General features: G+C 45.2%; 3 protein-coding genes across 7 annotated transcripts in view; 2 read left to right on the forward strand and 1 right to left on the reverse strand.

The window, feature by feature from the left end:
* Positions 1 to 420: 420 nt before the first annotated feature.
* On the reverse strand, positions 421 to 6,097 carry nudt5 (nudix (nucleoside diphosphate linked moiety X)-type motif 5). Of its 4 annotated transcripts, none has more exons than XM_034526624.1 (11): positions 6,042 to 6,097; positions 4,858 to 4,949; positions 4,394 to 4,539; positions 3,881 to 3,948; positions 3,751 to 3,803; positions 3,283 to 3,390; positions 3,029 to 3,124; positions 2,295 to 2,396; positions 2,094 to 2,102; positions 1,956 to 2,009; positions 421 to 1,833 (listed from the first exon to the last, which is right to left on the reverse strand). In XM_034526624.1, exons 1-11 carry the CDS (start codon positions 6,080 to 6,082, stop codon positions 1,724 to 1,726), a joined length of 879 nt encoding a protein of 292 aa, XP_034382515.1. In that variant the 5' UTR covers positions 6,083 to 6,097; the 3' UTR covers positions 421 to 1,723. The 4 variants fall into 4 exon arrangements, with proteins under 4 accessions (XP_034382515.1, XP_034382517.1, XP_034382518.1 ...); XM_034526626.1 differs by lacking the exon at positions 6,042 to 6,097 and adding an exon at positions 5,876 to 5,955; XM_034526627.1 differs by lacking the exon at positions 6,042 to 6,097 and adding an exon at positions 5,528 to 5,537.
* cdc123 (cell division cycle 123 homolog (S. cerevisiae)) lies at positions 5,524 to 10,423 on the forward strand. Of its 2 annotated transcripts, XM_034526623.1 has the most exons (13): positions 5,524 to 5,635; positions 5,906 to 5,977; positions 6,292 to 6,355; positions 7,061 to 7,093; positions 7,320 to 7,415; positions 7,796 to 7,902; positions 8,261 to 8,312; positions 8,394 to 8,469; positions 8,698 to 8,820; positions 9,087 to 9,115; positions 9,212 to 9,319; positions 9,422 to 9,559; positions 9,710 to 10,423. In XM_034526623.1, exons 1-13 carry the CDS (start codon positions 5,562 to 5,564, stop codon positions 9,758 to 9,760), a joined length of 1,023 nt encoding a protein of 340 aa, XP_034382514.1. In that variant the 5' UTR covers positions 5,524 to 5,561; the 3' UTR covers positions 9,761 to 10,423. The 2 variants fall into 2 exon arrangements, with proteins under 2 accessions (XP_034382514.1, XP_034382513.1); XM_034526622.1 differs by lacking the exons at positions 9,212 to 9,319; positions 9,422 to 9,559 and having other exon boundaries at positions 9,087 to 9,204; positions 10,142 to 10,423.
* A 1,892-nt stretch (positions 10,424 to 12,315) lies between these two features.
* The window catches only part of camk1da (calcium/calmodulin-dependent protein kinase 1Da), a 37,605-nt gene continuing 29,758 nt past the window's right edge, over positions 12,316 to 20,162 (forward strand). The window contains exon 1 of the mRNA XM_034526621.1: positions 12,316 to 13,629. Within this exon, the coding sequence (XP_034382512.1) occupies positions 13,532 to 13,629 (98 nt within the window). The 5' untranslated portion in view covers positions 12,316 to 13,531. The remainder of the gene's footprint in view (positions 13,630 to 20,162) is intronic.

The following is a 20,162-nucleotide window of genomic DNA, read 5'->3' on the forward strand; positions in this document are numbered from 1 at the left end:
GCACCATAATTCAGTTTGATTTGAAGTGTTCTTAACTGAGAAGTTGGTAACTGTATGGTTGGCAGATTAGCTGCCGAGTAACGTGTCCCCTTTTATTTCAGTTTAGGATATAAATTGTTATTACAAGTGTGGAAATATCTGCTGATAGCCTCGTTTCATTCATAAATCTCGTTTAGTTACAATGTGGAGCCATTATTCTGCAGAGGTGTATTTAATTACCTACCAAGACCAGTGAGTGTTAAAATGTATGCAATTCACACAATATCAGCTGGTGAAATTGTTTAATCAGAAAGTGTATTCAGAGGGAATATTTATAGAGATCTATGAATAGATGAGGTCATCAGCAGATATTTTCCATCCCATCTAAAGTGTGGGACAGGAAACGACAGTAAAAAGTGCTCGGACTATATCAAACAAATCGAGAGTTAAACATTTAATACCCATTAGGGTTTACCGTTTAAAAAAAACGTGTCTTTAAATGTGTTCATTATTTAAAAAATGAAAGAGACAGGTGCATTCATCCAAACACACTTCCAGGCCTCCTTGTGCCTGGAAGTCACAATTCACAACAGAGCATTGGCCCTTTTATAAAGCTATTTATAGGACCTGACGTCATACTACTACTACGCTCAGGAAGTACTTTCCCTTCCATCACTTCCTCAGTTGGTGCTGAAGTCAGTGTGAGACACAGACGACGATGGGGAAGGCAAAGTTAGTATCACATTTATTAATTGGTCCGTAATTTCTAGTTGCGAGTACAGCATCAATGTCCTGTTAATTGCACCGCGAGGTTGGAGGCACAGCATGAATTATTTCCTACTAATCAGCCCCTGCCCTTGTCGCGACAGCATCTGTTACAGTGAAGTTACACAAGAACACCCCCACCCCCCACAATTTTGTTAGTACATCAAACAAATACTACTTGTGACTATTATCACAAGGCATGGGTTATTTTGTAACTAAGGGACTGACTACTTCCTCTAAAAGTGAGTGTTTCTTCAGTTCCCAGGATGCCTTTGGACAAAAGAAATCCAGAACGAGTATGCGTGCTTCAAGGTATCCACGAGAAAAAGATGAACTAAATGAAGCGAGAATTGCTTTGAAACTTCGGCAATAGCTTTTCTAAACAGGAAAAGTGTTTGGAGGAGAATTGGTTCCTCCCATCAAGGCGACAAAACGGCACGTTGGGAATGTTTTTCTGATCACTCGATACAAATTGCGTGTCATCAAGCTACATGTAGAAACCTGGAAGTTATTAGTCGTTGGAGACTAAAGGCTGGAACATATTCCGTGTTAAGTGTGCAAACGATTAAACAATTGGCCCCACCAGAGCAAGTTTCAGTGTGTTCGGTCGGACCTCCACGCTGACAACCAAAAAGTGGGCCAGTACACGTAAACAGAGCTCCTTCGTAGGTTCACTTCCCAAATCCAAAGCTTCTTTCAGACTTCCATTTCATAATGACATTTTTTTTTTGCCCGGTATGTTTAACACACACAGTTGTAATGGTATCTTCCATCTTTCATTTTGCTCTATGAATGGCCATAATACATCATAGAATTGGATGTTAAAACCCGAGGTTACATGGCATCTAAAACCACAACAACTTTTCACATCATTTCTTATTACAATTTGGAAGGCCTTTTTTTTTCTTTTCCAATGCATATTATCATATTTCCAGGCCTGTGTACTGAGCCCTCCTCCTTCTCTCATGAACGCTTCCCTTCACTGCTTCAGGACGGGGAGCTCCCTCGGCTTAAAGAAGGCCTGAACCATCCCCATGGCGAAGATGTACACTTTGGCGTCCACCACGGTTTTTTCTTTCTTCAGCAGATCTGCCGGATTAAGAAAGAAAGAAAGAATAAGTCAGAGTTTTTGTGTTAGTCCCAATAGAAAGCCTCACTCTGATAATAACGTCATGCCTCTGGGAGAAATATCAAACAACCTGAAGCCTCACCATCTATTTTCACCTGGAATTCATCAAGCGGTAGGAGAAGGACTTCAACAAATTCTGCAAGAAGAGGATACAGGCTTGGTTTTGCTCTGTGAGAGAATAATAATCATTCCTGGTATAGCAAAAAGGACCATAACTCACCTCCATCGCCTGTAAGGAAGAGCAAAAGAGAACAAAATAATTAAATCAGGTTTTCTTTCATCTTACAGGCAATCTACTTTTGCACGTGCGGTTTTGGGTCAGTGCTCTTATTTTGCTCATACCCAGGAGACAGTAATAACGGCAAGTAGTAAACGTGTGATGAGACAAGAGAACAGGGGATACGTGAATGAGTCTTCTCACCCAGCTGCTGCGTTGGGTTGATATTCTCCCCCTCGTCTCCGTTGATGTTGACCATGACTATCTGGGTGGTGCAGTTAGACAGACCGGGGTCTATGCAGGTCACTGTGATCAAGAAAATAATGTTACTACTTGCATTGTTTGGTCCATAAATAAATAAAATTTAAAAAGAACCAGGTTTGCCCTGGTCCAGCCCATAGATATGCTGCTATAGGCTTATAGGCTGCTCTCCTCTTCTCTTATCTCTCTCTCTCCTTATGGATGAATTTACATCTCTCCATTGCACATTATTAACTCTGCTTCCTCCCCGGAGTCGTTGTGCCTTCTTGCCTCACAGGGTCCATTGGACCTGGCTGTGTCTGGAGCTGGTTCTGGGTCCTGCTGATGCCCCTGCTCTCTTTCTCCTTCTGTTTCATGGAGTATGGAAATCTGGATCGTGGTCCATGCCTACTACTAATTATTCATACATTCTGTCATATTCATTGAATGTGTTTATGTAACTCTGTAATTCTGTACACATGACGTCTATTGCATCTGTCCATCCGGGGAGAGGGATCCTCCTCTGTTGCTCTCCTGAAGGTTTCTTCCCTTTTTCCCCTGTGAAAGGTTATTTTTGGGGAGTTTTTCCTGATCCGATGTGAGGTCCTGGGACAGGGATGTCGTATGTGTACAGATTGTAAAGCCCTCTGAGGCAAATTTGTGATTCTGGGCTACATCAAATAAACAGAATTGAATACCTGGAGTGACTCCCACTACTTCCCCTTTGTAGCCGGTTTCTTCTTTCAGCTCCCTCAATGCAGCCGCCTCCGCACTTTCCCCCTCGTCGATCAACCCTGGGCACAGCAAAGCCACAAAAAAAGTTACTAAATCAATAAAAATCAATAGATCACAAAAGCCCCAACAGTCTCCCAAAAGAACAAGACGTCTCGGAGACTGAGAAACATGAAACGTTGAATATCTCTTTTGAGGGACTCTTTGAATCAGTTCCGACCTGCAGGAAACTCCAGAGTGTGGCATCCCATGGGAGGTCGAAACTGCTTCACCATCACCACGCAGTCCTTGTGGAGCGTCCGCTTCAACAGGGCGATAATCCCAACACCTGCAGGAGACGTGCGTTACAGCCCGGGAGACTCAATGCGAGCTCGATAGGTAAAACATAAAACATATCTATAAAGAAAAATATGACAGTTGAACAGTATACTTGCTTAAATATAACCTGCATAGACGCTATATGTTGCATAATCCTTCCCGTATAATGGGTATTGTATCGTTTATCTTGTGTAATATTAACATATAAAAGCAACAAACCTCCTGTAGTCAGAGGATACATTATTTAGACAAATGAAAAAGAAAAACAAGCGTGATACTGAGGTGACGAGCAACGCTACAAAAGGAACTTAAGAACCCTGGGTGAAGGCTTTGCAGTGTGTCTGAAATGTACACACACACGCACGCTCACCGTCTGCTTCGGTGTTGATTTGCCTCGTTGTCCTTTTCACTGTGTCCCAGACTCTGGCGGAAGAAAAACAAAGGGGGTGGAAAAACTGTACGTGTGTGTGTGTGTCATGGCAGTCAAGACAGAACAGTACCTGGTGCTTCCAGCACGGTCCACGTATGTGGTCTTCTCCAGCTTCACCCATTTCCCTGCTGCCACGATCTGCAACACACACACACAGACACACACAGAGCCAAGGCGGTTATGAGCAGCACCGAAACGCAGCACGCTGCTGTGTGATCATATTACTTCACCGTTAACTGCTCAGTAAAGGACCGAGCAGCCACTCTGCTGATCTTACACAGAAGCATGCCTGTTATGTACTGAATGGGTAGTTTCTGCACATATGCAAGCAAAGAAAACCAATCAAATGCATTCACTTCACGTGTTAATCAATTAATCTAAAAGGGCAGTTTGGTTTCCTTTGTGTAAATGTGAAATGTCTGACTTGGAGAAGATGTCAACAGCAACTTTAGTATCGTGTTATGGTGAATTCATCATTGACGATACTCAGATCACAATAAATAATCAAAAATGGAGTATTAACTGTGGTAAATACTAGGGAATGAGGTGAATAAGTGACCACGAGGAGCATTTAAAAGGCTACCTCTTCCTTCACTACGTAAGGAGTAGTGGTCGCTTTGGGTTCCTCGGAGTTGCTCATCTTCACGATCGGGACGACTGAAAAACGTGGAGGAAGGTCGAGTGAGGACGCTTCAGTCGAAGAGAGGAGCCAGTTCGCTTGGAGCCAGTCTAGAAAACACAACACAGAGTTCTAACCACCATCTCCCGGCCGATAGGACGAGCTAGCTAATGTCCGACGTTTCTGGTCATGAGTTGCTCAATTAATGTGAGCTGCGGGGAGTTGAACCCGGGTTCAACCCCCAGCATTAGCTACATTTTTACTTCTTTCTTTTTTTTTAGCGTTTTACTATAGTCATCTTTTTCTTTATTTAACGCTTGCTAGCTGCTTTACACTGAGCGGTTGCTATCGGGGTTCGGAGCTCGTGCAATTTGAACTTTGTACAGTCATTTAGAGTGAACTAAACTCAACTCACGTGAAAGACCCACCGATGCAGCAGTGGTAGTAGTAGAGATTGGAAAGAAGCAGAGAGGAGTCACTCTGCCACCACTTCCGGGTACCGCAAACGTCCAGTTTTATCCTTCAATGTGGTGAAAGACTATATGTAATAGTTCATCTTTTCATAAAATACCAGCTAACATTGTGTCACTCCTACATGCTTAAATTAGAGATCCAATAGCATGCCAATGAACGCAACGGATTGGGAGTAACGCAAGATTTTGTAATTATTATTTAAATGAATAAATACGGTAAGTGGACAGCAAGTAGACAACAAGTCTACTGGTTCCTGTCTTGTTAAGTGTGCTTATTTATTATGCTGTCAATATTAATTATGTCACATTTTAAATAGTATAGCTGTATGAACTGTGAGAATGAAAAGTGGGGGTAGTCATCATCTTACTTTAATAAAACGATCTACGCTGCAAGTGAGCGGTTTTTACGTGTGCAGCTGAAAAAGGCTTCCCCGTCTGTAAACACAAGTATATGACATAATTCGAGCAACACAGCTTTGACGGTGTGCAAATAGTATTGCGAATAGATACAAATTAATTCGTAACATTGCATTTAGTGTGCAATATTGTCTCACAATGTCAAGGCGTTCAATGAGAATACAACCCCGACATTTTCCAAAACATCCTGTGGTCGGAAGATATTTACCGATGGACTCTTTTCCGTGACAGGATATTGCAGCATGAAGAAGGAGCAAGTTGTCAACTGTCAGTTTTCGGTTTGGTATCCGATATTTAAGCAACACACGATTAAAAGGTAGACAGCGGACGTTTGTACAGAAACTGCAAGAAATATTTTCATCGTTGATACTGTAAAATGAACAGCTAACAGCTAACGTTAGCTACCAAACAAGCAGAAAACAGTTAGCTTCCATCTTTATTTCTTACTATCGTCACATGTACCGTGTGTATCGCTACATAATTGTGTTTTAATCATGTTTCCTTCTTCCTCTCACCTCCGTCTGTCTGTTATTTATTGTATTGTTTACTTATGTACTCATCTGTGATGTCATGTTTCTTCTTCCAGTCTGATTCTTCCACTGCCTCAGAATGTAATCGAGTATTTACTAGATGATGGCACACTGGTAGTCTCTGGGAGGTATGAGGACACACACTTACACCCTTACACACACACTTACACTTACACACACACTTACACTTACACTTCAAGTTGCCGTTGTTGGGGTGAATGGGAAAACACCATGCTAAACCATTTGAGTAACGTGTATCGGGATGTTTTGTTTTCTGCAGTGCTGCTACACACTGACCCTGTTCTTATGGTCACAGCCCTTCCTTTCACACCACATATGTCCTAGAACTGAAATGTGCATTTTTTTGATCCCCGGATCTGTTTTGTCCCCGATGCAGCTGCCAAATTGACCAGTACCCATCTATTGTTTCTCTTCCCTTCAGTGACCATAACACACAGCAGACACACACTAACAACAGCGACTCTGACGCAGAGGAAGACGTTCAGGTACGAAAAAGACTTTGTGGTTGTTTGCCCACTTGTAGGCTCTCTTATTGTGTCGCATTTGCTGGAAAGAAAACAAGTCTTTGTTTCACTTATTCACAATCTTAACAATATGTCAAATATTTTGTCACATACATTTAAGAAAATTAAATAATAAGAAAAGTGATTTATTATAAAGTCTAATAGCAGTTGGCAGGAATGTTCTCCTGTATCAGGAATGTTCTCCTGTATCTGTCCTTGTGACAGCGGAGCTGAAGCAGTCTGTTGGAGAAAGTGCTCCGCTGTCCCTGCAGGAGGTGGTGAAGAGGGTGGTCCGGGTTATCTAATAGAGAGATATCTGCACACTTAGATCTATGCAGAAAGGCCTCAGACCTCTGCGATAATCTGAGAAGTCTTTAACGTAAACTAGTTATTTGTGACTGATTGTTAGATTTCTTAAAAGGCTAAAGTCTGAAACCATCACCGGGTGCTGAAACCAGAGTTAATTTATACTGAAACAATGGTGAATAAATGCATCCGCACACAAATGTTGTGAAGTTTTGTAGTCTGTTTTTCAGGGGCTTTCATCAGGGGGCAATGTCATTGTAATGTATTCAATAATCACATGCCTCGTTACATTACTTGTAGCTCCAACAGCTTATACCGAACTGTAGTTTAATGTCAACGTTTACCCTACGACCCTGTTTCTTGTGCTCTGCTTCCCTCTAGTGGTCAGATGATGAGACAACATCCACTGTCACAGTGAGTACAGTCGATGCTTCTCATCAAAAATGTTGTTTTCATAAGGCCCAACAAACCTGTCGAGTTTCTTGCCCACCTGATAAAACATTTAAATCTGAAATCTGCATTTACATGAGCTTGAAGTGTTCTCCCTCCCTTTTTACCCCATGCATATCATCTGATAATGCAGTTATTGTGACTGCCATGTGATGATGTGACTTTGTGTGTGCGTGTGTGTGTGTGATAGGCTCCTGAGTTTCCAGAATTCACTTCTAAGGTGCTGGAGGCCATAAACGCCCTGGGTGGACGCGTCTTTCCCAAACTCAACTGGAGTGCTCCACGGGTAAAATACTGCACGCATCTGCTTTATATCCATATATCAGGGACTCACCCCGGTGTTACCTTGAGTTCTTGATGAAAACCTCCACGGCAAACAGAATCAATGGGGGTAGCAAAACATCAGTTTACAAACTCACACACACATTGCTCTGCTGTTGGTAAATGCAGCCCCCATTTAAAGTGAATTCATCGGGACGTTAACACATTTAATATCAGCAAAATCTTTTTTTGGGGGGGGGCTCCTGGTTCAAACCTTGGAGGCTTGAGAAAAAACTAAGACTTCCTCAAGAATTCAAGGTTGCGTTTTTTAAAATACAAATGGTAATTTTGTAGGTGAAGTATTCCTTAAATGAAAAGGTGTGTGTGTGTGTGTGTGTCTTTCAGGACGCTAACTGGATCGCTCTGAACAGTTCCCTGCAGTGTGACAGCCTCAGCGATATATTTCTGCTTTTCAAAAGTTCCGACTTCATCACCCACGACCTCACCCAGCCGTAAGCCTCGCACACATATTTAACATCCCCCCTCCCTCACAAAAAAACCCTGTTTAGGTTTGGTTATGTTTGGCTGATGTCAGTCTGCTGCAGATTTATACCTCTCAACGCTCCGTGACAAACATTTAGTGCTGTGTGTGTGTGTGTGTGTGTGTGTGTGTGATTAGAGAAACCAATATGCTTGTTTGTTGGGAGTCTTTTCTCAACTTCTCTCGTAAAGGTCACAACACTGTAATTAGGAATCATACCCCCTCCCGCCCTTTTATGCTACAGAACATGCATTGTTGTTTTAAAATATATATATATATGTTCTTTTATCTGTTTAACAGCCGTAACCATCATTTATTTCCTTGTGCAGATTCCTTGTATGTAGTGACCAGGACTCCCCTGATCCAGTCGTAAACTATGAGGTATTTTTAAACTAAATACTCCGTTCACTAGCTTTGTGTTTAATAGTTATTTTAAATGGTCAAATTGTCCTCTGTGCCCAGCTGGTCCTGAGAAAGTGGAGCGAGTTGATTCCCGGCGGAGAGTTTCGCTGCTTCGTCAAAGAAAACAAACTGATCGGTAATAACCCTCCGCTACGAGTGCTTTTAGTTTAAGTACATTTAGATGCTAATACGTTTTTGATACATTTTAAATGCAGTGCTTTTACTACCTAAAATGTCAGAGTTCTTCCTTATTAACTAAAGAGAACACCGTCACTTCTCCATTGCAATCCGTGTAATGAGCCGCTGAGGAGAGACGTGCCTCTCCATCGTACCAGTGATGACGTGTTTGTGTGTCTGTTCCCAGCCATCTCCCAGAGAGACTACACCCAGCACTACCAGCACCTCCTGAAGCAGGAGGAGCACATCCTTCACGCCGTGCAGGAGTTCTTCAGCCAGCACATCCAGTACAAGTTCCTGGATGAAGACTGTGAGCATTGACGTCCTTTTCTTCTTTCTCTCACTTTCTTACTCTCCTCAGGAACAAACATTGCTTTTTTTTCTTCATGCATGTCATTACATATTTATGGTTTTAAACAGAAGACAATGCAGGGGAACATTGATCACATAACATTTGATTCTAGGATGAAAAGTTTATCTTTGTCTTTGTGAAGCATATATATATATATATATATATAGATAATGTGAATGTTAAATGACTGTTGTTGTTTACTCTTGCTTTTGTCTTATTTACAGTTGTGTTTGATGTCTACAGAGACAGCCAGGTAAGCTCACTGAGTTTAGATATGGTCAATAATAAAAAGCAACTAAGTTGCAGACTGAGTGACACGTGTGTGTGTGTGTGTGTGTGTGTGTTGCAGGGGAGGGTGTGGCTGATAGACGTGAACCCGTTCGGGGAGGTGACGGAATCGCTGCTGTTCAGCTGGGAGGAGCTGACGTCTGGTGGGGAAGTCGCCCAGCAGCAGCAGGTCGGCCATCATGACAAACACGTTCTATGAAGAAAAAAAAAAGATGTCAATCAATACTGAAAGCTGTTTTGTGGCAACTGTGTGGTTTCTCCGTGCGTGCAGGACGGCCCGGCGTTTCGCTGCACCACCAGCGAAGTGACGGTGCAGCCCAGTCCCTGTCTGAGCTACAGAATCCCGCGAGACTTTGTCGACCTCTCCAGCGGAGAGGACGCCTACAAACTCATCGACTTCCTCAAACTGGTGAGATGTTGTTCTGGAACCAGGCGCCACCTGATGAGTGCAACGTGCACTCTTTCTAATGGCCAGCAGGGGGCGACTCCTCTGGCTGCAAAAATAAGTGTGATTGTATGGAAGTCATAGCTCATCTCGTGCTCTGTCTCCTCTGAACAGAAGAAAAGCCAACAGGAAGATTCTGAGGAGGAGGAGAACGCTCCACAGTGACACCGTGTACCTGGAACCCGAAGAGCCACGATGTTCCCTGCATGCAGTGACTCTTTCACCCTCTCACAGACGTGTTCCTCCAGCAGCTCCCCCCTTAGTCCAATGGAATTGTCGAATTAACAGCTGGAGCTCTTTGAGGGTTCATTTTCTGTCGGGTTGCTCTCTGCCTCCGACGGCGTCTACTGCTCGGTGAGACGGGGAAGAGAGGCCTCTGCAGTGTCTGTTAGTGGTTTATTTTTATAGAGGGAAAACAATGTATTCACACACACACACACACACTGTATAGAATGCCTGCTTTTATACTTTCAAATAAGTGTGTACATTAGTTAATGTATCTTTACTGCAGCCCAGATAGCATCCCCGGATTAAATAATAAATAAGGTGTGTGTGTGTGTGTGTGTGCGTGCACATTTCACCGTACGTGTACGTTTGTCAGGCTGCAACAGTCACCTTTTTAATTTTAATTCTATTCTTACTCACACACCCCCCTCCCCCAGGCCAATTTCCCTCCGAGCAGTTTCGACACGCTCATTGCTCCGAGCGGCTTCGGGCGCACTTTTCGAGCCCTGTTTTCCCCTCCCATCATGCATCACTGTAGACTGTTGCTCCTGTAAAAAAAACAAAAACAGAAAAAAACACCATTAAACTTCTTGTTGAGTATTGGCTCGGCTGTCACGTCTGATGGGTGCTGTAAACTAGCACATTAAAAATTGATTGGGCCTTTTTCTTTTTTTACGCACCAGCTCTCATTGCGCCGGGAGACAAATGAGCTTTGCATGCTCGGAGCACGGCACTTCATTTTGAGTTTTTTTTTAAAATTTTCTTCTCCTTTCCTTCGCTGGGTTGATTGAGTAATTCCAGGGAGATGGAAAGAGCTGGTGTGATGAGTTCCAGCTCCCCGGGTGAAGGGCTGTGGATGGAAACGGTGCACGGGGCACATGTTGTTGCGCGTTAATCATCTTTCTGTTTTTTCATGAAATTGTGCTGTAAACAAACCAGAGGACGAGGATCTTCAGTATCTGTACCAGTAAATGCAAAGCTTAGCCAGTGGCGAACTCCAGAGATTCACGTAAAGCATATTTGGTTTTCCTCAGAAGATTTAGAAGCAGGTTTATGTGGTTTCCCATCGCTGCATTAATGACTGTTAGACTGAGCCTTGTGACTTCAAGCTGCACTAATCAATATTTTGCATTAACAACGGATCCAATAGAAAGGGGCCGGGGTCCTCGTATAGTGACAAAGCCACAGAGAACGATCACCTGATTCTTCAGCTCTTATGAGTTCTTTTTTTTCCTCAGCCTGCCACCGCTCCGCGCTTCGGTTCAGTCTCACGGCTCTCATCGCCGCCATTTTTAGACACGGGAGCTATTTTTAGCGAAAAGAAAAAGAAGCTATTATTAAAAGTCTGTACTCCACTTAGCCAGAACCAAACAACAGGCCGTCATGAGCACAGTGCTGATATACTAGTTCTCCGTTATAACGCTGTAATATACGTTTATAAGAGAAACGCAATACATTATTAAAAAAAGGTCTGATTGACGATTGTCAAACAAGGGTATTAAAACAGCCATTTCTGGCAATTTAACCAGTTTAAATTATTTACTCACACTACACAGCAGGCGTTTTGACATGTGGTCATAAGAAAAGCACATTAGCGATGGCTTCTGTGCTATTCAAGTGTCCCAGTAGGCTGCGACGGCGTAAAGAGAACCAGTAATTCATCCATCGCCTGCGTTATTAATCCATCTTCGACATGTCAAAGTGTCTTATGGGTGGGGGGGGGGGGGTCACCTATGGGTTCACGGCTGTGACCTGAGCGGCATCTGGTTGAGCTGATGGGATGAAATTGGGGCCGGCCTGATGTGTCAAAATCGATAATATATCCCATGTACTTAAAAGGGGGGGGGGAGCTGGGTCCTTGGATGTGACACCTTTTAGTGCTTCTCGGGCCGGCCTTGAGATTATGGTGCACCACTCAAATGTGCAGCCGGTGATTAAACTGCCATCAAGAGCACCGGGCCTTCGTCTGCCTCCGTCTTCATCCTCTTTTTCAAAAATAACTCTCTGATGTCTTCCTCCTTCCTTTGCAGCCGGGGTAATCATCTCTCCATCAAGGGTGGAGGTCACATTGGCTGACATGGAGTAAATGCTGAGGGGAGGGAGGGGGGGGGGGGGGGGGGGGGGGGGGAGTTTTCCTTGGTTGCTGCTGAGGAAGAGCTGCAGTAGTTTGCAGACAGAATACTCATGAGCAGCTGAGGCTGCAACATATTGTCCTCTCTCTTTCTGTCTCCCCCCCCCCTTTTCTCTCTTTCTCTCTCTCTCTCTCTCTCTCTGTGTGTGTGCGTGTGTCTGTGTTGTGAGCAGTAACCCGGCCTGAGCTGACCTCACCGCCTGCAGCTGTCAGTCAGGGGGATGGGGCTCAGTGCGCCTCTGCAAACGGACACTAGTAATCCAGGTGTTATGCGGGCCGGTTACACCCAGGTGAACGTGTAGCTGCAGCCGGTCGTCACCGCTGCTCCCCCCCCCTTCCCCCCCCCCCCCCCCCCGCCGACGGCTCGAGGGGAAATCCCAAACGGTGACGGGCGCACGCTGGTTGTCAGCAAGTTGGTGCATTGCGAATTTAGCGCTGCCGTGCCCGGACCGGACCCGCACACACACACACCTCTCCCCCTCTGTCGGGTCCCCGTTGCCGTCAACAACCCACGCTGCCACAATAAGGCTCGTGCAATTATACAGTTATCAATTTGACACAGGGAATAAACAAGGGGAGTCGAGGTTTTTTTTGAATGCATAAAACATGTTAATGTCAAGGAGGAGGCCTGAAAAAGTGCCGGCGGTGCAGCAATTAACGACGTTTAGACAATTGCATCAGGTCCGCGGTCAAGCTGGACCTGCGTAACCAGCGCAATACAGGACATTGTGACATTTTGACTTCAAAACAAAAGCTCAGCGGAATTAATCGTTTTAGATATGGGTGACATTTATAAGTTAGCCTTAGCGTTAAATTGTTGGATTACAAGATTAAAGCTCCATCCTCAAACTGATATATGTTCTGGTTCGACTACGCAATGTGATATATTGTGAGGTCATTTTATTTCTTCCTTTTTATTATACATTATTAATTCATATTCTCTGCATGTCGCCTACTAGTTGAACCTGCTTTCAGGTTTCTTGCTTACCTGATTCTGCTATTAATTGTATGTGTTTATTAAGTTAATTATGTATATAAAGCTCGTAGAACTGTGTATGATGATGATTTGTTATATTGTTGGTCCTCTTACTGGGTAATACTCGTAATTATGGTGATAAGTACTATTAACACGCAACAATGATAAGGAATAGCAGTAGCAATAGCAATATTATTCGTCAGAACATCCACAATAAAAAGCCGAATGGCTTTGCTCCTCCGTTATGTAAATATACAGGCTTTTATTCTGAAAGCTCTAACGGGACGCGTTGTTATCTCCTCGTGAACTTGACAGTCGCTGTCTAGGCGGCCGTAGATGAGGAGAGGGAGGAGGAGGAGGGATCGAGAGAGGAGGAGGAGGAGGAGGAGGAGGGAGGCAGCAGGGACACAGGAACCTGCTGGAGGACTCACATGGTCCTGCTGCAGCAGAGGAGCACACACTGCCGGGACTCTCCAACACATCTTACACTCAGCTCGGCTTCATTCTTCTTCATTTTAGACCCTCCTTCCGTTTCTATTTTTCTCTTCCTTTCCCTCCTCCCGCAGCCCGGTGTCGGTCGGACTCGTGCCGGTTAGAAGCAGCTATGGCTCGGGAGAACGGAGTCTGCGGCAGAGGAGAGACGTGGAAACAACAGGTCGACGACATCAAGAAGACTTTCGATTTCAAAGAAGTCCTCGGCACGTGAGTTGACTAACTTCTCCTCGGAAGTATCTGCGATGTACCGGCGGTGCTCCCCCCGGTATTCAGAGTCCATGTGTGGGTCTCCGGAGTGAGCGGGCAGACCGTAATAGTGAGCGATGAGATCACCATGGGGACCCGAAACCTACCTCAGCACTCACCTTACACACTCCGACTGTGACACTCGTTTCTTCTGTGGTATTCCTGTCGGCTTGTTGGGGGGCTTAATTACATTTATTTATTTATTTTTTCACCACTAATTATTGTCTCTTTGTGCTCCTGTTTGTGTTGAGCGACGTCACAGTCTCACAGCGGTCCTCCAGAGGGACAGTGAACGATGCCACTGTCTTCTGTTAATTGAGCTATTTCCACTACTTTTCCACTATGTGTACCCAACTGGCCAAATGGTACTTTTATCTAGTGTGTTAAATACTCACTATACTTCAACCACTGCACCCATTTATTGGTTTTAACCGTCGCAATGTCACTATTTAGCATCGTAGCTTTGTTCTTCAACAGTTCATCTGTTACTTTAAGCTAACTGTCAGCTATTCTAGCCACGAGCTGCTTTAAGCTAACAGACAACCATTTATCATCACTTTCTGACAGCCATTTGAACTATTTTACTATGTGGGCCATTTAACTTGTTTTCACACACACTGACTCAATGTGCTTTTTAAAATTAACACCACACATTCCTCTCACATGTCTATAAAATGACTTAAGTGTGCCTGAAGTGGTGTCCACGTTGGGTGTCATGGCATGTGGAGTAGTAACGTTACATAGTAACTTTACGACATGTTTATAGCGTTTCTTTTGCTCCCTAATAACGTGACTATGGTTCCTCGAGTGTTCCTGTGCTTTTAGTGCACTCTCTTCTGCTGTATGTTGTGTTTATAGGGGCAATGAGTAAGGATGACTGTGGTGCTTGAAAGTGAGTTCGTAGAGATGCAGTGGTTTATCTTTTTGGCACACGTCCTGGAGGGGATGTTCTCGTTGATGACAGCAGGGCTTCGGCAGCAGCATCGCTCTCACCGGTCCACTCACAGCCTTTCTTTTTCTTTCACCTGGGCCATAGGGGAGATTGATCCTCTCCAGCTCCATGTTAGGACATGTCTTGTCTTTATTCTCTTCCTCCTCTTCTTCCTTGCTCCATCTCCCCTCTTCTCATTCAAACAGAATGCAGGTCGACGACGCCCCCGTCCCTCCTCCTCCGCTCTAAAACCCCTGACAGCTTGTCCCTGTGAGCGACTGTCTGCCTGCTCAGTTTTTCCTGCCGTGGGGGAATGAGCTGCGTCTGTTTGGACGGCAGCCTGGAGGGGGACACGTGGGGCGGATGCAGATTGGGATTAACTAAGCAGGGATTAGGAAAACTTCCCCCAATAGAAGGAAGTTCAATCATGTTGTGTAATGCCTGAATGAGGATGGATGGCTCGCTGGCCGAAGTTTGTCGTTCCAGATCACCTGATATTTGCACCAGATGTAAAAGACACACACACACACACACACACACGCACACACACACACACATACACACTTAACATGCAGGCTAGTACAGGTTCAATGATCCAAATCAGCCATGCTGCGGCCACACATTAACCAGAGCTGCTGACGGATCTTTCAACTTGATGCATCAGCAGAAAAGAGGAAGAGTGTGTGTGTGTGTGCGTGTGTGTGAGTGAGTGAGTGTTTGAGAGTGTGTGTGTGTGTGTGTGTGTGTGTGTGTGAGTGTGTGTGTGTGTGTGTGTGAGTGTGTGAGTGAGTGAGTGAGCTGGGGAAGTGATTTGCGATTAGCATGGGAAAGCAGCATGAAGGAGAAGAGGATGAAGAGGATGAAGAGGAGAGATGGTGGCTGTGACTCAGATGGAAACAGATGAGAGTTTGTGACAACGTGACAAAGCGAACACAGTTGGGATGAAAGCAGCAGCCAATCAAAAATGAGCCTTTAAACCTGGAAATGAGTTTGTAGTTTTGCACTAACACCGATCCATCATATTTTGTCTTCTCGCACTATATCCCCCACTGGCTTGTGTGTGTGTGCGTGTGTGTGTGCGCGTGTGCGTGTGTGTGTGCGTGTGCGTGTGGTTGCAGAGATGTACATGAGGCTCTCCTCGGTGTCTTATTACCCTCCCCTGGTCTGTGTGTGTGTCCCTGTCGCTCCCTATTCAATAATTCAATATAAAGAGTGTGTTCTTTGTGTGTGTGTGCGTGTGCATGTGTGTGTGTGTGCGTGTGCGTGTGTGTGTGCGTGTGGTTGCAGAGATGTACATGAGGCTCTCCTCGGTGTCTTATTACCCTCCCCTGGTCTGTGTGTGTGTGTCCCTGTCGCTCCCTATTCAATAATTCAATATAAAGAGTGTGTTCTTTGTGTGTGTGTGTGTGTGTGTGTGTGTGTGTGTGTGGGACAGAGGCATAAAGTAAAGTGGCGGCCGTGATGGTGGTGCATTGTGGGATGTCGTGTGAGTCTCAGGTAGGCCACAGCTTGCTCAGCAGGAGGGGTCGCAGTGAAGAACGAGTGCGGGAGACTGATCGAAGAAGTAGAGTGAAGGCCGAAAAGAGGGGAGAGCACATTTCAGCGTGCCGTTGCTCAACACGTTTTTTTTCTCCAAGTGTGTGTGTGTGTGTGTGTATGTGCGCGCATGTGAGTGAGTGAGTGGGATAGAGACCTAAAGTAAAGTGGCGGCCGTGATGGTGGTGCATTGTGGGACGTCACTGTGCCATCTAGGGCACGCTGCCCTTAATTGCTGCTCCATTTCCCTGCTGCTGGCACTGTTCTCTCCACTGTTTTCTGGGACTGCAGAGCTGAACCCCCCACCCACCCCCCAACCCCAACCCATCCGACCCATCCTCTCTCTCTTTATGTCTCTATATCTCCCTCTTTATGTCTGAAGCTCTTTCATACACCTCCCTGCTGTGTGTCCCTGTGTTATTAAACCTTTCCTTTTTGTTTGTTTGTTTTTGTTGGACAGCGTAGTGAGGACAAGATGCAGATTTGAAAGTTTCCATTCTTTCATCCCTGTTCATAAATAGCGTCTTTATAAATAGGACAAAAGATGATTGTTTGCAATGTGACAAAACCAACTTCATCAGTGGGCAGATAGCCCACGCTTCTAACAGCGTGCGTGTGTGTGGTTGTGTGTGTGTGTGTGTGTGTGTGTGTGTGTGTGTGTGTGAGTGACAAATTCAGCCACACTGGAGTGCGAGTCGGCAGGCTTGTCCTGCGTCCATCTGTCCTCGTTCCTCTCCTTTTGCTTCTGTCGAGTCCCGAGGCTGTGATTGGTCGTCGCTGTTCCTCGTTGCCGCCGGCGACAGTTTCGTCGGAGTAATGTAGCACTCGCACTTGCCGTTGATGGCATTGGCGATGACATCATGTCGGTGACTGAATCGCTGATGTCGCAGGAATCATCTGCGTTGTTTGTTGCTGTGATGAACCGCTGATGATGATGATGATGATGATGACATTGTTGATCCTGCTGATGTACGACAACAATCACGTTGTTGTTCGTCTTGTTGTTCGTCTGTTGTTGACAAGAACACGTTGTTGATGACGTGGTTGTTGTGGTGTTTTTTCATGCCAATACTGTGACCTCGATGATACTTGTGTCGCTACTCACTGTTTGGATGTTGACTTTGTTATTTAATCAAATTAATCTTCACTCAAGGTGCACTTACTAGTTTTTTTGGACATATTTATTTATATATATCTGTCCGCTGGTCATGGACGAGCGGAGGATTTCAACACGCCGACGCAGAATATGCTGATCTCAGTTTGGCATCTCAGCGCTACTAAATTTGAGCTACAGTCATGGCACCCCCCCTAAACACACACACACACACACACACACACACACACACTGAGCAGAGCATTTAAAAGCAGCAGAATGGCAAAGTCACTTTTTCCTCTTCGTACATGCTGCAAATGAAACACTTGCTTTTGCCAGCTGTCAGGACTTTCCTCATCACTAAATGCATTTAATGTGAAAGTGTGTGTGTGTGTGTGTGTGTGTGTGTGTGTGTGTGTGTGTGTGTGTGTGTGGAGGGGGAGCATCCACCTCTCCGCACAGATTGACACGTATATCCAGACCTCTGAGTATTAATGATCATAAACTTTAGTCCATTATCGGATCAGCGCTCTATATTAAGCCTCTGGGCAAACCGCATCCAGCTCATAATGTCCCAGAGTTGAAAGCCTGTCGTCTGCCCCGACAGCTGTGTGGCCCCCTGCTGTGCTGCCGCTCGCGTATGTTCAACGCTGCCAACATCTTTGGGGAGAGGTGCAGATTTTGTTTTGCTGTTCCATTAGTTGCACATAAAAAGAGACAGATTGTTTGTCGCATGACACATCAGAAACACTTCACGCTCTTCTGGTCCGGGGCAACTCATCCGGGTGTCCCGCTGCGATTTACATTTTGGTCAGTTATGAAAGCACGGCGAAGCACAGGCAAAGCTGGAGATGCTGTGCCGAGACCACGTATCTGCTGCTGGAGAGGGAGAGAGACAAATGTTGCTTGTTACGGTGAAGTTGGCGGTTGGTGGGATGACTGTGTTTTGGTGAGCAAGGGCGACACGGTGCTGCTGGCGCTCAGGAGACTTGTGGCGACTTGAGCGGTGTCGCTAATCGTCTTCTCGCAGGCAGCTGGCCTCTCAAAGTCACCGGGAGATATTTAGTGGTACATTTGTTACTGCTCTGCTCTCAGTACCCACTGAGTGACTAAGTGCCTGCTCTGCTGTCCCAAAGAAGACACATTGAAAGCATCATTGAACTTAGTTTTAAATCTGAAGTATACTGTATATATCTGAAGTAGACTGTGTGTACAGTGGACGGAGCCGTCGTGACGTCACCCATTGGTTTGTGGACTGCCAGTTTGAAGCCTTGAGTTCGGCGACTTGGCCGTCGCCATCTTGGCTTTTTGCAACCAGTGAACCGAAGTGACAATATTTGGATTGCGGAGGAGTGACATAGAAACAGCGTATGCGGCAGCGACCTGTCAATCACAGTGAGCCGGGCCGAAAGCATTCCCTGCTTTATGGCCTATTTTACTCTAAATGGGACCATAATTTACTCAAGAAGACTTGAAACTAGAGATTGCGACCATAAAGGGATGTCCTCTGTATTGTCTGTGGGAACTGGGGCGATTCAGTGACCCCAGTGTAGCCTGGCAATGTGAAGAACCAGCGTTTAGACCAATATGTATCATAGAATTGACAGAAAATGTAATGAAATAGCCGAATGACCAAACAAAAAAGTTTGTAAAATGCTGATAGTATATTTGGTGGCTAGGTTGTTGGTGTTGGGCCGCCCTGTTAACCACGTTAAATAGGAAAAGCTCCGCCGTGAGAATGGCGCAGGAGGACACCCTCTTTCCTGGATGAATCGAGATAAAAATATGTGTAAGCAGGTGTTGGGGCTGCCCTCAGGGAAAGGCTCTTAGGCGGCTTAGAATGACTCACACGTAGCCAGCACGCCTACGGTGCAGCCAAACGCCCTCCGTGGGAAAACCGTAACAGTCATTAGCTCAAGTGTCACACTGTGTAACACACCTGGGTGTCCTGTCGACGCTTAATTCCCTCATGTTCCCCCAGAATTTATTTCATCACAGCAGATGACAGTGCGTGGATAGCCACGAAGAGAAAGGGAAGACGTTTATCTATAACAAAACATCTAGGGTCCATTTTATTTATTTTTTATAAAAGAAAACTCAATGGCTGTGATACCAGCTGACAGTTGTATTCAAAAAGCAGATTAGCGTATCGTCCCTTGAGGCTCGGCTGCTTCTGACAGTGGCAGCGCAAAGTATAGCAAAATACCAGAGCGGAGGAGGAGGAGGAGGAAGAGGAAGAGATAACAGAGTGGAATAACGAGGAATTGTAATGAAAAGGAATGAGGGCGGGGAATCACATGGGAGCCTATGGATGGCTTCGGAGAGGGGGAGGGCCCACTGAAGGATAAATATGTTGTAAGTCATCTCTGTCGGCCTTTCTTTCCTTCCACCATCTACCGTCACCAGATCTGTACACATACGACATCCCTGACCTTTGACCTCACATCGGATCAGGACAAACTCCCAAAAAACCCTTTCACGGGGAAAAAAGGGAAGAACCCTTCAGGAGAGCAACAGAGGAGGATCCCTCTCCCCGGATGGACAGATACAATAGATGTCATGTGTACAGAATGAACAGCGTTACAGAGTTACAACACATTCAATGAATATGACAGAAATATATGAATGATGAGTAGTAGGCTTGGACCACGATCCAGATAATTCTGTTTATTTATTTTTTCAGTGTAACCACGATCCATGTAAACAAAAGGAGATAGGGAGGAGGGGCATCAGCAGGAGGCCTAGAACAAACAAAACGCTGCCAAGACTTCCACAAAACGCTGTTCAAAAGTAGAAGTGCTTTAATGTTGTTGCGTGTGGTTTTACAGATAGTGTAGCGCCAGTAAAGAACACAAACACTGTATGTTGGACATCATCTCTCATGTAGCCTGTGTGTTGCGATCAGGGCTTCAGATAGCGCCTCAGATAGCGCTG

This window comes from Cyclopterus lumpus, chromosome 23 (assembly GCF_009769545.1).
Source record: "Cyclopterus lumpus isolate fCycLum1 chromosome 23, fCycLum1.pri, whole genome shotgun sequence".
Taxonomy (NCBI): domain Eukaryota; kingdom Metazoa; phylum Chordata; class Actinopteri; order Perciformes; family Cyclopteridae; genus Cyclopterus; species Cyclopterus lumpus.